The sequence below is a fragment of the Sparus aurata genome, chromosome 21 (genome assembly GCF_900880675.1).
Source record: "Sparus aurata chromosome 21, fSpaAur1.1, whole genome shotgun sequence".
Classification (NCBI taxonomy): Eukaryota; Metazoa; Chordata; class Actinopteri; order Spariformes; family Sparidae; genus Sparus; species Sparus aurata.
The window spans coordinates 13,675,517-13,695,246 of NC_044207.1; the positions used below are offsets into that span (position 1 = coordinate 13,675,517).

At 39.2% G+C, this 19,730-nt stretch overlaps 1 protein-coding gene across 4 annotated transcripts in view; it reads right to left on the reverse strand.

Moving 5' to 3' along the window:
• Window positions 1-4,814: 4,814 nt before the first annotated feature.
• Window positions 4,815-19,730, reverse strand: part of LOC115572625 (supervillin-like) — a 54,188-nt gene continuing 39,272 nt past the window's right edge. For all 4 annotated transcript variants that reach the window (XM_030402936.1, XM_030402939.1, XM_030402937.1 and 1 more), the window contains 21 exons: window positions 19,066-19,213; window positions 18,183-18,278; window positions 17,715-17,795; window positions 17,272-17,449; window positions 17,008-17,180; window positions 16,538-16,693; window positions 16,134-16,270; window positions 15,444-15,591; window positions 14,471-14,616; window positions 13,609-13,784; window positions 12,935-13,082; window positions 12,418-12,697; window positions 11,985-12,136; window positions 11,606-11,711; window positions 10,840-11,047; window positions 10,620-10,753; window positions 9,999-10,154; window positions 9,744-9,887; window positions 9,162-9,283; window positions 8,702-8,857; window positions 4,815-5,700 (listed from right to left, as the gene is read on the reverse strand). In XM_030402936.1, the coding sequence (XP_030258796.1) occupies window positions 5,614-5,700; window positions 8,702-8,857; window positions 9,162-9,283; window positions 9,744-9,887; window positions 9,999-10,154; window positions 10,620-10,753; window positions 10,840-11,047; window positions 11,606-11,711; window positions 11,985-12,136; window positions 12,418-12,697; window positions 12,935-13,082; window positions 13,609-13,784; window positions 14,471-14,616; window positions 15,444-15,591; window positions 16,134-16,270; window positions 16,538-16,693; window positions 17,008-17,180; window positions 17,272-17,449; window positions 17,715-17,795; window positions 18,183-18,278; window positions 19,066-19,213 (3,132 nt within the window). In that variant the 3' untranslated portion in view covers window positions 4,815-5,613. The remainder of the gene's footprint in view (window positions 5,701-8,701; window positions 8,858-9,161; window positions 9,284-9,743; window positions 9,888-9,998; window positions 10,155-10,619; window positions 10,754-10,839; window positions 11,048-11,605; window positions 11,712-11,984; window positions 12,137-12,417; window positions 12,698-12,934; window positions 13,083-13,608; window positions 13,785-14,470; window positions 14,617-15,443; window positions 15,592-16,133; window positions 16,271-16,537; window positions 16,694-17,007; window positions 17,181-17,271; window positions 17,450-17,714; window positions 17,796-18,182; window positions 18,279-19,065; window positions 19,214-19,730) is intronic.

The following is a 19,730-nucleotide window of genomic DNA, read 5'->3' on the forward strand; positions in this document are numbered from 1 at the left end:
GCTATTCCTCTATTTATTCAGTAAGGAGGAGGGAGTGTTGCAGCTGGAAGCTCCACCTGCTTCCCAAAAGTCTTTTTTTAAATTTTTTTAAATGAAACTTTATTAGCATATTAAAAGACAACACATGTATGGAAAAACAGGTGTACAGGGAGTATTACGACACGATTAAAAACAAAAACAAAAAACAAAACAAACATAAAAGAAGAACAAAAACACAAGCACAAACAAATGATATAACACTAGATAAGAAAGGAAAAAAAAATTAATTCTTAAATAAAATCAAATAGCTGCAGCAGCAACATTTCACCTGTCAGTATGGTCCACAATATTTTTCCAACAGGCTGGATGTCTTTAAAGCTTTCTTGTTTTCAGGTACTTTACAGATAGAATCATAAAAAGGTCTTGAGTTCAACATAAAACAAAGTTTCGTTTGGAATAAATTGAAGAAGTCTGGCTTTATGAAAATGAAATTTACCCAACAGACGCAGTAATTTTATCACATCATTATGAGACTCTCAAATTAACAAAGACATTTGAGTCCAAAAGTAAGTTGAATGGGAGCATCCATAAAATAAATGAGAAAAAGACTCAACCTCTTCTTTTGCGGGAGGAACATAAAGGGGACACATCGGGTCTAAACCTGTTAAGGAATTCATTACAGGGATAGTATCTATGTAAGAGTTTAATATGAACTTCTTTAACTTCACCAGAGACAAGAAATCTGTTAAATTCAGTCCAGACATTCCTGCTGATATTAGGAAACATCACTCTCCAACGATGAAAGGAGTTGGGATACTGACTATGAATAGCCTGATATCATGAGATCTGCAATGTCAATGTCAAATTATAAAGCATCTTTTTTTTTCCAGATGTGTTCCCAATGCAAGATACAAAGTCCATCAGACATCCCTGTCCATCACTGACTCATGTAGTCACATAAATTGAGAAATGGTTCAGTGCCTGAGTAAACATTTCAAGGGACAGTCTTACACTGAGCAACAGGTTTATGATGAGTTGTATTACCGATGTGTAGCCCATATTCTTATCCACCTTATCCTTTACGTCTGTGGAAGATAAGCATACGATAATCACATTCTTATGTGTGTGCAAAATGAGCCATGGGAGTCTGTTCTGTAAACTTTCTGTCCATCAGATCAAAAGGGAGTTACCTGGCAGGATGGGTCACGGTTGGCTGAACTTCCCTTCGCTCCCACCAAACCTCACAATTGCACCTTATTGAAATATCTGTGTTCATGAGAGGTGAGTAACTGGTGTCTGCGTCCGATCCATTTTAAGATGTCATCAGAAGACCAAATTGACCAAAACTACACTTCAGGAAAAAGCAGTGTTCAATTAAAGTCACTTGTAAACCTTGTCTATCTGTTGTATTTGTCTCCTGAAGTTACATATGAAAAAAAAAACAAAACTGCCTTTTATCATAACATTTTTTACGTAGTCATAAATATCACACAGGTGCCATATATCAAGAGCTAAGTCATCATGGAAAAGCATCACCAGTTAATTGCAACAAAGGAAAATGATCTTGAATATTTGAATAACAGATAAGTAGACCTCACTGTGACAGCAAACTTCCTGTTCCTGTTTGCTTTGTCCATATGCAGGCAGAACTGATCAAGTTTGTTGATCGGGGGGTTTCACGTCATATCACTTGATCGCGGTTATCTGCGAGGCTTAAATTTGTTTTCTGCTTCATATTATTGTCTATTCAAGACACCGAATGGAGAGAAGATCGTCTGACCACATTAGTATGGACACTGAACGACTTGTGGATAACCCAACATAAACTTGAGAGACGTGAGATATAAAAATCATTGCTATAGTGACTGCTACTGTTTGACAGTGAATTTGCATGCAGTTATAAAGACATCAATTAAGGAGATAGCATTTAACTCTGATTCATTTGGCAAACACTCCGGTGCGTTAGACATTAATGTTCAGGGTGTCCACACATTTCTGAGTACGTTCAACAACTCACAGAAAGAAAGGTGAAGAGCTGTGGTTGAGCTTTGGATTCATCACAGGTTGATCACAGCAACCCTGTGGACATATTTTCCATATCTTGTCTGTTTTCCATCATCACAACTTTCTATATGCCACTTAAGAAAGATCAGGGTCAATGTTTCATCAAATGTCTATTACGGATAACAGGAATGGATAGAAAGACAACTGATTACCACTGCTGTGTGTACAGTGGTAAATATCAGGCACACAGTTATAGTGCTTAGTTTGGATTGTATGCAGGCCAACACAATCCATACTATACCAAAAAACATTCACACCATCATGTATAATACATGAAACCTACGGGTTAAGTATTGTGCTAGGACTTGGAGTTGTCTCCTGCTCATCCAGTTTTTCTACAAATTAGTGAACAAAGACGAGTGGAAGAGAGAAATAAAAACAATGTCACAAAATAGTAATAATGGCACATGCAAGGAAATACAAGGACAGAGCAGAGGTCCCAATGTAATCATAATAATAACAATTCTAACACACCCATTGATGATAATGGTTAGAATGTATGTCTAATATTCTCATAAATCCTTCAATGCAGTCTGTACATTACTTTGAGCTGAAACTGGTTGTGGGTCATGAGCCAGTCTTACACTTTACCTCATAAGTGAATAAGTGAAGATATATGACTGAACCCTGGAAGGGAAAACAGGGGAATTCCCACGTATACACAAGGTTAAAGAGTGGAAAGTTGAGGAGGAAATAAGACCACAGAATGAAGGACGAAGGAACAAAATATCAGATATCTAGGCAATAACAAAACAACAAAAGATGACAACTTATTAAATCAGATATTTGCTTTCAATTAAATGATCAGTGTCAACCAGTGAATGTCATACACCTCCAATGTGATGACAATGATTCAGTTGTCTAAACAGAATATTTTGTGTTGTGTGGGATGTGCTTCAGTTGAACTGAGTGGCATTGCAACAAAGCTTTGTGCAGCTATGCATAAATGCACCAAACCTGTGAATTACAAAACCTGCTGTCACTGTTTGACTTTTATGGTGAAATTCAAAAGCATAAGAAGTACCAGTAAATACTCTCCATTTTACAACGTGCTGATGCAAAGATGGACAACAACAGTAAAACAGCACATTAAAACCCCTTGAACGGACCTGACAGTGCCTCATGGATGTAAACTCTTGTCATCTACATCAGCACTAACTGTTCGGAAATGCAATAAGCTGCTCACACCAGTCTCATATTGCAAGAGGTTGGTTTCTGAAATTAAAGTACATCTGAAAGGCCACATGTGAGGAATAATGGGAATAAGTATCACTCTCGTGTGACATTGATGAAAAATAAGTCAGTGTTAACAATGTACTCTTCAGTGCTCCCATTTTCATATTTCAGAGTATCAGGTGTTTGTAAACTCCTCATGCATTAATGTGGAGAGGGGATGGCCACTGAGGTAACTAAATACAATTATCACACACATCGAAAGATCCTTAAACTTGTCTCAACGTGTCCTTGCATTGAATCTCTTTGCTGTGTCTCCCTGTCCCATCTTTTATCTGAATGTCTGCTGGCTGAGCGTATAGTTGTAATGTCACTTTAAGCGTCTGGTGTCAGAAAAGGTTTCTGTTGCAGAGATGATCACAAGCAGGATGTGAATAAGCAGAGCTCTATATCACTGTAAACTGTTATCTGCGGCGGCTGAGGACTGTTGCTGGGCTGCTTTCTGTTCCTGGTGGCAAGATGTGTGTCAGCCTGCTCTGTAGAGTGGTGGCCTCTAGTGGTTGAGAAGTGTACCAGTGGGAACTGTTGAAGTCAGCAAGGGAAATTTAAAAATGGCTTTTTACAGTGTTATCATTAAGAGACACTGTTGCATGTTGTCTCCACAACCAGCACGGACACCATGGTAATAGATGACACATCAACATCATCATCATCACATCAGGGGTTTGTTGTTTCAATTGTTGCTGTTTTAATTCTGTAAAGCACTTTGTGCTACATTACTATGAATGAAAAGTGCTCTATAAATAAAGTCTGATTGATTGATTGATTGATTGATTGATTGAACATGTTGTAACAATAATTCTTTCCTCTTCCATGTTGACTTGATTAGTCAGATGACCTACTTGTGGCTTCATAAACAAAAAGTCACACTATTATTATATCCAGGGCCGGCCCGAGGCATAAGCAAACTAAGGGGCTGCTTGGGGCCCCCTGATCAAATTCTGCAAAAGGCTTGGGCCGGCGCTGATTATAACGTCATAAAAATGTACAGTTTATGGCAATGTGTTGTCTTCAGGAGACTTGGAATACTGCTTTTTGTTGATCACTAAGATACCATGACGGTGGGGAAAATCAGGGGCTGCATCCTTCAAAGGACCCGGCCTTTGCGACCCTCGAAAGCCGCGTCAACCGCTGTGTCACCAGATGTACTTTGTTACTTCTCACCTCTGATAAGCACTCATCCAAGTAGAAAATTCCCAGACTCCATTTAAAAATCACTCCATTTTGTGAGTTGTTGAGTTTGGAGAAGCTTTATAAACTTTGTGAAATGCTATCTGCAACAAATTCTTGACTATTTTTGCGGTCTTGTAAATCTGGCGAGCTTTATACATGATATTTCTTTGTATCAAAAGATCTGTCTGTTTGTGGAGGCAATGTACATGTAAGAAGTAAGATGCTTTTCAAGTGACGTTATTGTCAGATGTGAACTGACCGGTGTAGAGCTGTCTGCTTGTGGTCTGATCACTCATGACTGATGTTAATATACGGTCTGAATTCCCTTTAAATGTATGAAGCAGGAGACAAAGAATGACACGTGGTTTGAGTTGAGCATTATTGTGATTTAATACACTATGTCTTATATCACAAAGAAAGTCTTTAAAAATGCAGACTAGAATTTCTGTATATAAACTGTACACAAAAAGCAAGGCACTATACAATCAGATTCATCAAGCCGCTGCTTCTCAAACCTTTAAATTACAACTCGTACATCTCTGCTCTCAGTGAGTCAGAGTCACTTCAGCAGTTTCAAACAAGATCAAGCAACATGAGTTCCCTACGTGGCCTGACAGCATTCAGACACTGTAGACAAAAAAAAACAAGTTTCCTCACAACATCTGACGTGACAGGATTTGTTTTTACATAGATACAAAGTCACAGACGCACCTACACACATGTAAACATATAAACATTACACACACACACACACACACACACACACACAAACATTATATACAATCGCACACACATACACAACCATAGCATGGCACTCTGACACCAAGCGTCCTAGTGTGCACATTGTTTTCAAGTCCATGAGCGGTGACTTTGCAAACACCAAGTACGAACCAAAGCGAGGTGTTTTCACCTTCTCTTAACCGACTGAATTCAATTTAACTATGTAATGACAAAGATGAAAGGTAAAACATGACTATAAGCAAGGCGAGTGCATCTCCAGTCTCATCCTTCATGTTAATTTTCTTAAGATTCAGACATTTTGAGGTTCTCTTCTAATGTCCTCGCATGTTACCACAAAAACAGGGTTTGTGTTGTATTTCCTGTCTTCGTCTCAACTGTCCACTTTTCATTCGCTTCACGTACCATCTTCTATTAAAAACTTCCTTAAAACAGTCCTTTGGCCTTCTTTAAATTCACTTGCTTCCACCCTGGTAAACTTTCGTATTCTTCTCTCTTCATTTCCAAAGCTTTCTGCAATCAAAGAAGAGATAAACACAGAATGAACGACGGACGATGATGACACAGGGGAGTCAACAGGGTCTTCAAAGGAAGTATAGATGTTTCTCCTGTGTCTTAAGATAAAGACCAAAAAGACACAATAATGCAGTTTTAAGACCTCAGTGAGTCTGTCATTTTTTAAAATTGCATTAATTTTTTTTTATGTCTTTCAAGCCAAGTGTATTTTTTATGTTTAACAGCCTTTTAAACACCAAAAAAAAACAAAAAACAATATGTTGAATGATTTTGTACTCATCTGGTTCATGTTTTTATACCTGTTAAAGGAGATATCAGGGGCCCTTAATTAATCTGGGTCCTATGTTTACATGTTTTAGCGTGTAACTAATAGGTACAAAAAGTGTTAACGTTTGGCAAACAAAGGTGAAGACTCAAATGCAGACACAACAAAGGCAGGCAGGTTGAAAAACATAAAGTGAGTTTTGATTAAAAAAAAGTTGTAACACAAAAACAACAGAACTGGCAGACAGCAACGACTGAAGAAGCAGCAGGGGCAAATCCGAGAACTAATGAAGAACAAAAATACAAAAACTAAATGAAGCCAATGAAGCACTGGGAACACAGGACTGACATGGGGTACAAAGAAGGAAAACAATCGGTTTGTGAGGGGAGAACTAATTACACAGCAATGATTAACAGATAAAACACAGATAAACAGAAAAAGGGCTGGAAAGAGACAAAGACAGGAAGTGGAAAGACAAAAAATGACACATGACGATAAAACTAAAAATAGTAAAACAGGAAACAACTAAACCAAAAACCCAAACCAAAGGTGTTTGTTTTTGGTACTGACATGCCAACAAATTACTATTCTAAGTGTCTGACATTACAAAAAGGATCTCTTCAGAGACAGACTTCATTTACAAAAACAGTAATTTTATAATTGTTTAACTGTATTTCTTAATCTTAATCCACCCATGCAGGTTAGATGTGAAAATAATCCTGCTCTACATGCTACGTGCTCCTCCCCTCATAATATTTTCAACTTTTCATCTAACTTGATGACTTACGGGTTCATTTTGACCAAGGCTCTACGAACAGAGATGATTCTGGTGATTTTTGTTCTGTTTTTGCATCAGTTCTTTTTGTACAATGACAAAATTAGTGTTTTTGTAAATGGTGGATTTAGCGAGAGCAATATAGCTGCTTTTTCTGGTTAAACAAAAAGGTCTATCTTTATAGGGATCCTCTCTGTAATGTTGTACTTCCCAAACTTCTTGTACCTGGTAGTCATTTACACAAAAATATGTAAACTGTAACGATATGTCTCGTGCTCAGAGGGTTATTACTGTGGTCCAAAACCTCAGCGAACCGATTCTATCTTTCAAAGACAGCTGAATTGTTTCAGTGTTTTCATGCCACCATTTTGTGCTCCACAGACAGACAGTGAGTCAGACTGCAGTGTAGCTGATGGTGAATCATAAGTGCATTTATTAGAACTGAGAGGAAAGAGTCTCAGGTGGAAGGTGTGTGTGTGTGCATGTGTGTGTGTGAAGAGAGGAGTAACAGCAGCAGCAGCAGCAGTAGCAGAGAGAGGTGTTGAGCAGAGGCGCCTTCTTAAAGAGGAGAAGAAAGGAATGAGGGCTGCACAATTACGTGTCTCGTTTATCACAGTAGTATAAATGTGAGTGTTTAATCACCTAATTTACACTCTTAATTGTTCATATGAAAGAAATGTGTTGAAAGCTGTCGAATCCCAGGTTATCACTGAGGGTTACATGGAAGCATATTCCTGCTAGAAAAAATAAATAAATTAATAATAATAATTAAAAAAAAAAATTCCCTTAGTGATCAAAAATGACTAAAGGGCAGCAACTCATTACAGATTAAAGGTGCTATTTGTGAGAATAGTCGATTTTCAAGTGTAACTACCAGATCGCTAAAAACTGATGCTATCAGACACTAGCATCAGTTTCTGATGAATTGGGAATGAGACTCAAAAATCTACTTTTCGTACAAATAGTATCTTTAATCTACACATTATTTTCTCAGCTGATTGCTGAATTGTTCTGTTGATAAAATGTCAGAAAATAGTAAAAAATCCTAACCAAAATGCAAAGTGGTGTAAACAAACAAATATCATCAAAACAGATGCTAATAATTTTGTGACAAATTAATATAGTAGGAGTCTATGAGACATCATGTGAATAAGTATGACTTTCTCCATGATATACATGCACGCAATTATATAAGTACTTGTCATTTTGACTCTAAAGCTAACACCGCCCTGCTAATAACGACTCTTTCCTTCCTAGCAGGAATGGGGTGTACATTTGGTTCATGTGTCACTTTATATTTGTGGTCTCCTTTGTAAAGAAGCCGCAGTGCTGAATCCTCCGTGACTGCAGCTGATATGCAGGACTACAGTAAGTAATCAGGTTGATATGTTCAGACGTAATCGTGCAGCCGAGCGCATATACTTTCCTCTACAACCAGCCCCAGTGAAACAAGAGTGACAGAGAGTTTTCATAGAGAGAAACAGAGTGCTGACATGCCTGAGAGAAGAAGAGAGAGTCGCCAAATGCTGATGAGTCACATGAGAAGCTCTTCTTACCTGAATCCACCTACAAATTTGTCTGTAAAGTGAGAGTTAGATGGAGTTAGGATGGATGAAATGAATGAGGTGTTGCAGTGATCCAGCAGAGACTCAGAGGAAAATTCCTCTGAATAGTTGTGTTAAATGACTTGCTGTGGATTCTTCCTTTCAAAGACAATGATGATGGCTGGCTTAAATAATTAACCCTCGATCAACAAATGTGCCCACATCTCCCTGATCACTGTGCATTAATTTGTCTCGAGTAATAAAACATTAAAATTAGGTTTTCTTTGGCAATATAATATATGAGGATAATAATGATGACAACATTTCAGGAGTGCAATGAAATAAAACACCAATAGACAGTAAATTAAAATTGTCAAATCAGGTTTGAGCTGCAGAGTTTGTGTGTTTAATAACCTCAAAGTCCTGGTCGGACAGGTAGATCTCCAGGCGGAGCGGGTCGACTCCCTCTGGGAGTGGACGGGCCTGCAGCTGGGCCAGAGGGAAGGTGTTCTGACAGAGCCGGGCCAGCACGTCCTCCACCAGGATGATCTGGTTACACACCTCCGCCTCCTGCAGCCAAAACACAGGACACTGCATGACGTCCTTTATACTGACAGCAGGAATTTGGACGATTAGTTTGAAGTGATGGGAGAGGCTGTACGTATATCATCTGTGTACTATATGTTTTTTCATCAGTATTTGCAAGCTCAGGCTTTTGGCTTTAAGAATACTATTGGTAGAAAAGTTACAAACTTGACGAAGACATCAATCTCTAAATGTTAGCAGAATCCTGGCAGCTCACTGACATCATGATTATATAATATAATACAAGTGAGAGTATGTTTGGTGAAGAGTTAATGTGTGTGCTGCTGACCCTCTCTGTGATCTCAGCCACGTCCTCTCTGTGCTCCCAGCTCGGAAACATGTTAGTGAAGGTGAGCGGCTCCAGACCAGCGTGGATCAGATACGACTTCTGAGGCTTCTTCTCATTTTTCTCTGCAGGAGAAAATTATCTAAATAATTCTGAACTTTATTATGAAAACTGCTTGTATGACACAAATTTCACCACTATTTCTTACTTTTAATCCTGTCACTAAGGGGATAAACTCATATGCTTTTAATATATCTATTTAGAAATAAATGAGTAGACAGTGTTAATTGTGATCACATTGTTAAAGTCACAGTCAATAAAAATCCACTTCTTTACTGAAACTGCACCATTTTTTTTCTGAAAATGTGACTTGACTACCTTATTGCATACTGGTAGTTATACCAGTATATACCAAATATAATAACATCAAAACAAAATAAACACCACAAAAACAAAAACAAAAAAAACTCTTCTGTATTGGCATCAGCTATCTGCCAAATTGTTGTCAGTGACGCTATCAGTGCATCCCTAATATTGTTTTAAAATCAGAATATATTAGAGCGGCATCATACACATTACCCTAACCTTTGCAGTACTGCAGCACGGTCTCCATGGCACACTTCCTGTCTGCATCCCAGCGGATTCGAGCCGAGCCAGTGCTCTCGCTGTCCTGAGGCCACCAGCCTTGCCACAGGTAAACCTCATGGAAGTTATCCACCAGGAACAACGCTGTCAGAGAGAGAAAACAGTTTATCATTAAATTACACCTGCATGCATCAGGGTAATTCAAGCGCTTCATCGTGGTGTATTTACTGCAGTAACTTTGTCCCCATGCCTCACCCGGTTGTGGTGCATTGTACAGGTCTTCCTGCAGGAAGGGCAGAGAGCTGACCAGGTCTGGAGCTCTGGACGGGTGGAAGAACTCGCCCGCCACAAACTCTCCGGATGTGCTGCTCAGCTGGAAAAGCCGTGGGGTGAAGTTGAATTTACCTGGATCTAAAAAATAAAATCAGAAAACAACATGTAATGAGATAAATCATTCCTCCCAGCTTAGTCTTACACCTTGGTTTGGCAGTGTGTATAAAAACTCTGTAAGCAGACAGTTTTTGATTTATTGAATCAAGAACTGTCTCTGCTTACAAATCTTGAGCCTGAGTCTTGGTCTTTTTTACTAAATATTGTAAGATTCAAATAATATTTTAAGACAAAATTTAAGACTATATTTTCGGTGTACTAGTATCCAGCCACACTACAGACCTTTGAAAAGGTTGAAATTTGTCCTCCATAAAATTTTTTGGTCAATCTTAAGTGCCTTATTACAGAGTCAAAATACATGACCCCTCCAATTTCTGTCAAATATAACTATACAAGATGTATCTATGTGATGTATCATATGTCTGACAAAGAGACAGGGAGTACATGTATCACTAAATAACTACAGTACATGGACAAAGGCTTTACCTTGCAGCATACAGTCGTAGGCCTTCCTGTCTTTTCTCCCCAGAGCCTCCCAGAAGCCTGGAGGCTCCACTCCCTCATCACACTCGTGGATTGTCACCTTACTGCTGCTGTGAAGACCGGCCTCCAGTGGACACCTGAGAGAAATCAGAGGAAAACAGAGCAGTTTTTAATTGGTGTTGATTTACTGAAAGTGATCGTACATATCCGGATAAAAACTCACTGTTCTTTGATCGTGAGTGCGGCTGTGTTTGCAACACTGCGGGTGTGTAGTTGCGTCTTGCAGCCATTCCACAGGTAGATGATGGCCTTGTTGATGTTGAGCAGGATCATGGAGGCTCTGGAACGCAGGCTGCTGCAGTGACATGCCACCTCCAGCAGGTGGCCCTCCACCGGCACCTCGCCCCGCACACAGTACAGACGCCACTCACCTGGACACAGAAAATATGATCATAGAGATGTCAATAAAGTTTTCATTTATCTCAGTGTTCCAGAAAATACACATACATGACCTATATAAAATCAAAAAATTAAACTGACATATTATGTGCTTTACTTTCACATCAGTAAAGCTTTTATAACGGTTGGTATGAGTTTATTTATAAGGTTATTTCCAATTTAGAGATTATATTCAAATTTTAAGTCTTTTAATTGTCAAGATAATGCAGAATAAACACCATGGCATATCGAACTTGGTTGAACCATTGCCAAAATGATTGTATTTTTTGTTTTGCATTTCTAAACTGACTCTAGAAATATAGGTTTTAAGATGGTAAGCTCCAAAAGTTTATGTTTTATAAGGGTTTTTCTACTTTGATTAAAAAATATGCAGGAAAAATAAAGGAGCGCAGATTTTGACTGTGGCTGTCTGATGCAATCTGTAAATAATCTGCACAATTAAGGCATTGAAAAACCCCTGTGCCTTGTAGAATCAGGAATGTGGACAAATGAATAAGTAGAATGAAAAGCAGAAATGTTGCAATGTTTACTCTGAGTGTTCTCCTCTTCCTCCTCCCTCTTGCCAGCATGGAGGATCATCCCTCCGTTGAAGCACTGTAAGAAACACGGAGGCTCCTTTCCTTGCTGCACCTGAACCTAAAAGTGTAGACAGAGTGTAGATGTTGAAACTAATGCAAACAAAACACTACTTCACACACGACTACACACAGTATATACAGACCTGATTTGAAAAGGAAAAAGTAGTTGTTAGCTCACACATTCAGCTACTTAATATGAAGGTTATTGGGTATAGTGGGTGTCTGGGATGTAAGAGTGAACATCAAAGTTTTTTGTAGCTGTTTTTATGCCACAATTCCATTCCTGTTAGATACATTTGAAGTTTCTGTTATTTGGCCTCATCTCCTGTACCTGAGCCCCTCTTTCTTCGTCCAGCTCCACTGTCATCAGCGCTGATGTCCCCTTCTCGCTGACGGTAGAGTGTCGACCCTGCCAGAAGAAGTAGCAGCACTTCTCCTTCCCTGGCCCGGTGCTCCTCACCTCAGGGTTCTGCCTACGACCAACTGGGACACACAGACCCAACGCTACATGAAAAATGTATTCTATATCGTCAGTTCTGTTAAAACAATGATGCTTTTTTTGTTGCCTGTCTTTGTGGCTAAAGAAGCTTATTTTTCCACAGCTGGCAACTTGTGTTTTACTCATTAGTGTTCAGTAAGAAAGATTACCGTTAGTTAAAACAACAAAACTTAGTGCTCTGTAACTTTGTTAAGTGTGATATTTGAATTGGGTTTGGGTTAGAGGTTGTTATTTCTGTCGGAATATGAAGACCACAGTGACTGACCTGAGGTGCTGACCATGTACTTCCACTTGACTACGTAGGCGTCGCCCTCATGGAACTGGCCGATGCTCTGCCGTGGCAAACGGCTGTAGTCAAACTCCAGGATGTGCCAGACGTCCACTGACACAGTGCTGATCTCCTGAGTCCTCATGTGATCCTCAGTCTCCACTGGGCCGTAGCCTCGACCAACATTTACCCCGTCCAGGATTGTGGAAATGGACGACTGGAGGACTGGCAGCATCAGGGTGGCATTGTAAGGTCGGCATTCTCGCCCCGGGGCCTCCTGAGAGAAAAGAGGGACAAAGATCACAGATAAATACACATGCATCAATTCTTGTTACTTCAGGTTCGAATCAGCATCCACTTTCTTCTTTTGTTTGTTTTGGTTCCAGTGCGTAACCAACATTTCCTGGCAACATTAACCGAGTTTGAGTTTGAGTTTGAGTTTGAGTTTGAGCCACAGTCCAATAAATAAATAGAAGGGGAGACAAAGAAAACACATGTGTGACTTTTAATGCACCTTCTGCTCAGGTATGAGCTCGCAGACTTCCTTTGGTGATGGCAACTTTGCTTCGGTCCAGTCCATAAACTTCTCCTTGAACAAGATTGTCTCATTGTGCTCTGTCAGCCTGCCGAATATCGCCCAATCAGGGCGGCCCTGGCCCTTCCTGTTAGTGAGGACACACACACAAAGAGACAGAGAAAAGATTTCAAGATTAAACTTCATGCTAAATCAAAGATCATTACATACATGTGAGTGTGAATGTGCAAGTAATTATAAGGACAGCAGTTTGTTATGTCCGCTTTTCTTTTTTAGATTAAGTATATAATTGCTGAGGCACAAATATGAAGGATGCTGGCAATGATCATATAATCCTAAAGATAAAAACAAACATAAGAGTGCTTGTGGCTTTTACTTATTAATTTTATGAGCCCAGTTTTAGTTTTAGACATTTCTAGAAGGGTTATGCAGTTGCAGCTGCAGTTGTCATGGATCATGTAGGAATGATTTATAGTAAAGATGGTTCTGACAAATACAAAAATACAAAGTGTTTATCTGTGTATCTATTTGTATCTATTGTGTTTGGGGGTTATGGACTTACACAGTCACATTATGCGACTCACCTCCCATCACAGGATAAATGTTAATGAAATGTTACAGCTAGTGATAAAACAAGTGTCTGTGTTTCCTACCTGGGTATGAGTGTGTTGCAGCCTCCAGGGTCCAGCGGGTTGACATCACAACACGTGTAGTCAAACATCCCATTCCAAAGGTGTTTGGCGAGCTGGAAGGCCACTTTCCTCTGGGCCAGAGTCACCTCTTTACCATGCCACACGTACACCTCACTGCCAAAATCAAACACCAACACCTGCAGCATGCACAGCACAACAGCACAAAAAATATGGAAGCATAGGTGAGTCAATTGTGTTTGTTTGTCATTACTAACACTACAAAGCTGATTCATTCTCAACAGATGCCCGTATAAGAATATTCTAATTTAAAAAAAAAGATAGAATATAACATAAAAACACAAATCATAAACAGTTTTGCACAGACCTAAACTAATAAGTCCATAGATGAAGAAAAAAACACTGACCGTAAAACACTTCAACATTGCAATGTAACTACAGCGACCCCCTAGCTACAGTTTCTTGTAACCATTTAATTTTTCAGCAGCAGCAGCAGTGCACAGATGGATGTAGGAGGTACTCGCAGTGGCACCTGCTGTTGCTACGCAACAAATTAAAAGAGGCTTGAAGCAAAAAAGCTCCTCTTGAAAAACTGAAATATTTAAAAAATTGACATTCAGAGCTCGTTGCCATAAAGTCTACTCTCAGAAACTCTAATTACATTATAACACAATAGGAAGTTGCATATTGTAGGTGCAACATTACACTACACAGTTCAAAGGCACCACAGTTGCTTATAGTCAAATATTATATTGATCTAATCCAGGTTAGAAAAACTGACAGCACATCCTTTACATCCATATACTGAAACAAGAAAGCAAAGGGTGTTCAGAGACTTTGTGGACCCACAAAAAGTCCCACTGACCTCCTTGGCTTCAAGAAGAGAGCTGCGTGGGACCTTCCCCCACTCGTCATCATCAGGGACTAGTTTGTCATCCAGCAGTCTGAAGATACAGTTGGTTTCTACAATGGCATTCTCAAACTGCTCATCCTCCTCTGGTGGACCTGCCGCTACGATGCAATCGGACAGACATATAATGTCAGTGTAACTGTATGCATGTGTCCTAAAGCACTCGTAAAAAAGGACCAGTGTTACCAGAACATCTCTACACACACTATAAGACAAGTCAAACATCATTTACACCTGTAATTTAAATGGGATCTGTATCCTATATTTCAGATAATAAACAATCCAATCTTGCCTTTAGGTTTACGCCTGGCATTTTTAACACATTCATGTTGTCCTCGTTTAGATCAATTCTCTGTCCTATATATCAAAACCTGTGTAAAAGTAATTGTAAGTGACAGCAAATTAGCCCCACACTTCATGAAAACAGGAGTTTTGTGAGTTGTTGAACATGTATATGCCTTGTTAACAGCAGATCAGCTCCACAGATTAGTGCATGAGTTATTTCTTAAATCATTAACTGTCACTTTTATTGCTTTCAATTTTACACAGTTCTGTTGAATAACACATCTTTTGGCACTTTCCTGTCTCAGAGTAGACATATAATCAACAATTCTATGTTTCAGACTTTTCATGTGCTCATTTCCTAAATTCAAACATATATTTCACGTTAACTAAAGACAAACATCTGTATGAATGTCACATTGTGTATAAATGCCAGCACGCTGTACAAATTGCATTAACACCTACTTAAGATCTGATGTTGTCAAGCAGATGTGATCAGATTCTGATCTTGGCACTTTTAAACCATTCAACTTGCACTTTTAATTATCTGAATAACATGTCCTGATAAAGATGTTTTATAATATCTATTGTAAATGGGATCAAACTGCCTGCAAGAAAGTTTGAATATTACGGGTTCATGTCTTACGTTGATAAGCAGTCTGTCCTCCAAGGATCGTCCAGAAATGCTGGGTATCTGGACCCTGTGGGTTCACCCCTTCCTCGATGGTCTGAACCTGGCTCGCCCTGCAGCCCATGTCCTTCTTTGTCTGGATGAAGGTGGCTAAATCTATTGCCTACAGTAAAGAAACACACACATATATATATATACACACAACATATATTTTAAAAAAATAGTGACAGAGACATTGAAGTTTCAATGTTGACTTTGATGTAAACAACAAGGAGCTTGGACTTTTCTCAATTAATCCAGGGATGGTGATGTGGTGAGAACAGGCTGAGTCTTGGCTGAATACTGCTGGAGGGTTTTTGTGCACAAAATCATAATACAATGAGTAAACAGCACTGAACAAGGAGTCAGAGAAAAACAAATGTTTATCAGAAAGTGTCTAGACGGACCTCCTTTGGGGAAATGGAAGAGCTGTAGTCTAGCCTGGAAGCATGTGTTGGATGAGGAGCACAGATGGATATTTGTGTCCGTGTGTGTTAATGTGTGTACGTTAGAGTGTGTGTGTGTTGGGAAAGAAAATGAGAGGCAGAATCATCAATGAATCATCTATGTTCGAATGCCAATATTACAACAGTAGCTTTGATGCTGGACAAACCAAAGCTCTTGGGTATAGGAAACAGTTAGCTGTGATACAGGTAAAGGGCTGACCTTAGCCTTTTCAATAACATTTGAGAACTCTCCAATCCAGACGATGCAGTGCTCTGGAGTGACCAACAGGAAACTGTCGCCACTGTTCAGAGATGATGCTCTTGGCTCCACTAATCTGGTCTGAACATGACGACGACCTGGAGAGGAAACAGTTTTCTGCTGAGTATCCTTCCTTTAAAGCATATGGGCCAAGAAATGTCTTTTATTCCAAAACATTGTATTGGATAGATTGTTGGTGGACAGTTCTGGTTAGCGTCAGTCTAGGTTTTAATCAAATGTTGACATCCATCATCAGTCTAAAAAGTGTCAGGAAAGAATATTCAAAAGATGGCGGCAGGGGTCATGCAGGTAAAACCAATCATATACTACTGTACTGCTCAGCAGAGTCAAACAGGGTTTTTTACCTTTGATCTGCATCAACATGAGGTTCTTGTAGGGCACGGCACTGTTGTTGGACATCTGCTCAGAGATGTTGACGCTGCGCAAACTCACGCTGCTGAAGTTCTCTTTACTGGCCAGACCTGCCAGAGCAGCGTCGGAGTACTCAGAGGTTTTATTAACTGGAAAGAGAAAAAGAACACATTTTTATAAAAGCATGGAGCTCTGGGCGGGGGGGGGGGGGGGGGGGTGGTAGAAAAATAACATAAATGCTTCATTAAACTTCAAAGAAAGTAAATCCCTGCTGTTAACAGTGCTACAGAAGTGGGTCACATGAGGCTGCATTCCAATTAGAGCTGTTTATCCGATAAGAGGCTGAGACTGATGTAGTTTTGTAGGCTGTAAACAACAATGTTTCCAATTTTTTGACAACAAACAACATGACAAACACACACACATACTGTGCATAAACACACAGAGTCATCCCTACACTCACTCTTCTCAGCCTTCATCCTCTTGCTCTCCAGCTGTGCCACATTCAGTCTCTCCTCAGTGTACTCATGTCTGATGTCTTCTCTGGCCGCCAGCATCTTCAGAGGGTTTCTGGATGACTGTACGTTCCTGGATGGACGCACCGAGCGCTTATGCTGCACCATGGCTGAGGTCAACCTGAAAACAAAGAGAAGCATATAAGCACACATGCAGGTGATGAATGAGATGTATGAGTCAGGAATCATTAGAAGCTTCAATATTGTCATACTTTGGACCCTGAGAACCGAATATGGTGTCAAAATCCTCGTTAATCTCGATCCTGGTGGGCATGCGTGGAAATTCAGCAACGCGTCTGTAGAACTTGGAGAAGATTTCGTCATCCAGCTTCATCACTTCCTTCACTGCCTTCTCGGTAACTGTTATGGTGGTTTCCTGGAGACCTGCCACTGATCAACAGTGAAAAGGAAGGAGAGAAACTAGATTAGGTCCTAATCCAATAATGAAATCGACTCACATCCAGGGTAGAATTATCAGGAGAGAAACAGAATGATGATGAAGATGATGAAGGACTGCCGCATGCTTAGCAACCACCCACCAAATGAAAAGGAATTGTATTTCAAAAATTCTTCAGAGGTGAATACTGGTACTGTGAAGATGACTCAAGAGGTTGTTTATAAAAATAGGATTGAAGGATCTTAAAGTAGAGCTTACCTTTGCTATTCAGACGTCCCAAGAAGCTCTCCAACTTGTCTAGTTTCTTATCAGATTCCATGTCTGGTCTGGCCTCAATTTCTGTAAATGAAATCATTCAATGAATCTGACTGACTTATGTTGACATATTAGATCAAATTATCTTTAACCAACAAAAAACATCATGATGATGTACATTATTTGGCCTGTTTCACTATGATTTACCAATTAATAGGTTTTTAAGTTAATCAACATTATTTTATTGTATTATTTCTGAGCTTGTTTCAATAATTATCAATTTAATGTTGAACTTTGAACTGAATAAAAAGCTCAACAGGGAGTCATCTGGCTAAAGCAGCATCAAATGTGAACATTAACTTCAATCTATTCATGTTTAAAATCTTAAACAATATACAGTGGCAATATGCAAAATCCTCTGACTGTGGCGCCTTTAGCTGTAACAGTGAAGTCAGAGGAAATCTGTCTCACCGTCTTGTGGTTTGTTGACAGCAGGCGAGCTGCTCTTGAGTTTGGTGGAGACTGGTGACAGTATGGGACTGATAACTGAGGAGGAGGCTGCCAGGCCTGTGGACACAGACAGAGAAATTTACAGGAGATAGAGCAAAAAATCTGACAGTGTGGAAAGACAAGGAAAGATAACTGTCTGCCTGTACTAGTACATTTTGAAATTATTATCTTTATATTAATGCAACATATATATATATATATATATATATATATATATATATATATATATATATATATATATATATATATATATATGTATATATATATATATGTATATATATATATATATACAATGGATATATAGTCATGTTGCATTAGAAATTAAAACATAATTAGTAATCCACTTAATTTTGTATAAAAGAAAAAAGTAAGATATTATCATTTTATTCAAGGACAAAAACATTTACACGACAATTCAAAATGTAATGCTAACATTCAGCTCTCAGATTAAGTGTCTCTTTGGAGTTTGCACTTGGTGACTTCACACATTAGCAGCTCCAGATGGTCAAGAAAAAAATCACAAGTTTGACAAAGACTAGAAAATGATTTTATGTGAAGTGAACTTCTGCAGAGCTGATTTTTGCTTCAACTTGAGCATGAAAAGTTTTCCACAAATAATCATACTAGGAACTTAAATTTAAAGTAAGTTGACAAAAAAGTAATACTGGGAAACAAATCTGAGTTTGTGTTAGGGAAAGTGCATGTGGAACAATGACTAACTGTTGTAGGACCTTTTATTCTAACGTATTGGGCGTATTTTTGCATAAAAGTCATGCCTGTGGCATTTTCAAATAGTGTACACTTCGTTGAAGACGGGTGGATATCAGCACATTTGTGCACTGACCTTTCTTGACCATACGTGCGGCCACAGTGTACTGGGTAGAATCATTGGCCGCTCCTTTGCCCTTTGTCTTCCAGGAATCCTCACGGACTGAAATCATCTGTTTCCTCTCCTCAATGGTCATCTTGGCCTCAATCTCCTCTCCCGCCTTCTGCACAGACCAGTGAAAATCGAACAAATTATCAAATTATGAAAGATTACTACGTTAAAGTGGCAAGTGATGCATGCAAAACTATAAACTCTGCACAATGAGGCTTACTGTCAGCTGTAATTTCAGAGTATTTTCAGCCATGTTTTCAAAACAGGTTTATGAGCAGCATGGAAAAACTAGATTGTGGAGCGAAACCAAACATTTTTCAAAGACCATTGCATCTACTATCCAAGAGTACTAAAGAAAACTAAATCACCTCTAACAGCTTCACTTTAACTTCACATGAATCCACACTTTCCTTCATGTAGCAACAGTGTCAAACCAAGCACCTATAAAAAGATCTGAGGCACCTAAGCGTGCTAGGTGCATGTCCTTTCTAACCTTAATAAACGTCTTTATTCCACAGCAGGATCGTTCGCTTGGCGCTGGGCTGTATTCATGCAGTCAGAACCAAATACAAATCAACAGTGCCTAAACTGCCTTTCACACCAGTAGCTGGAAACCAAGCAGACACGAT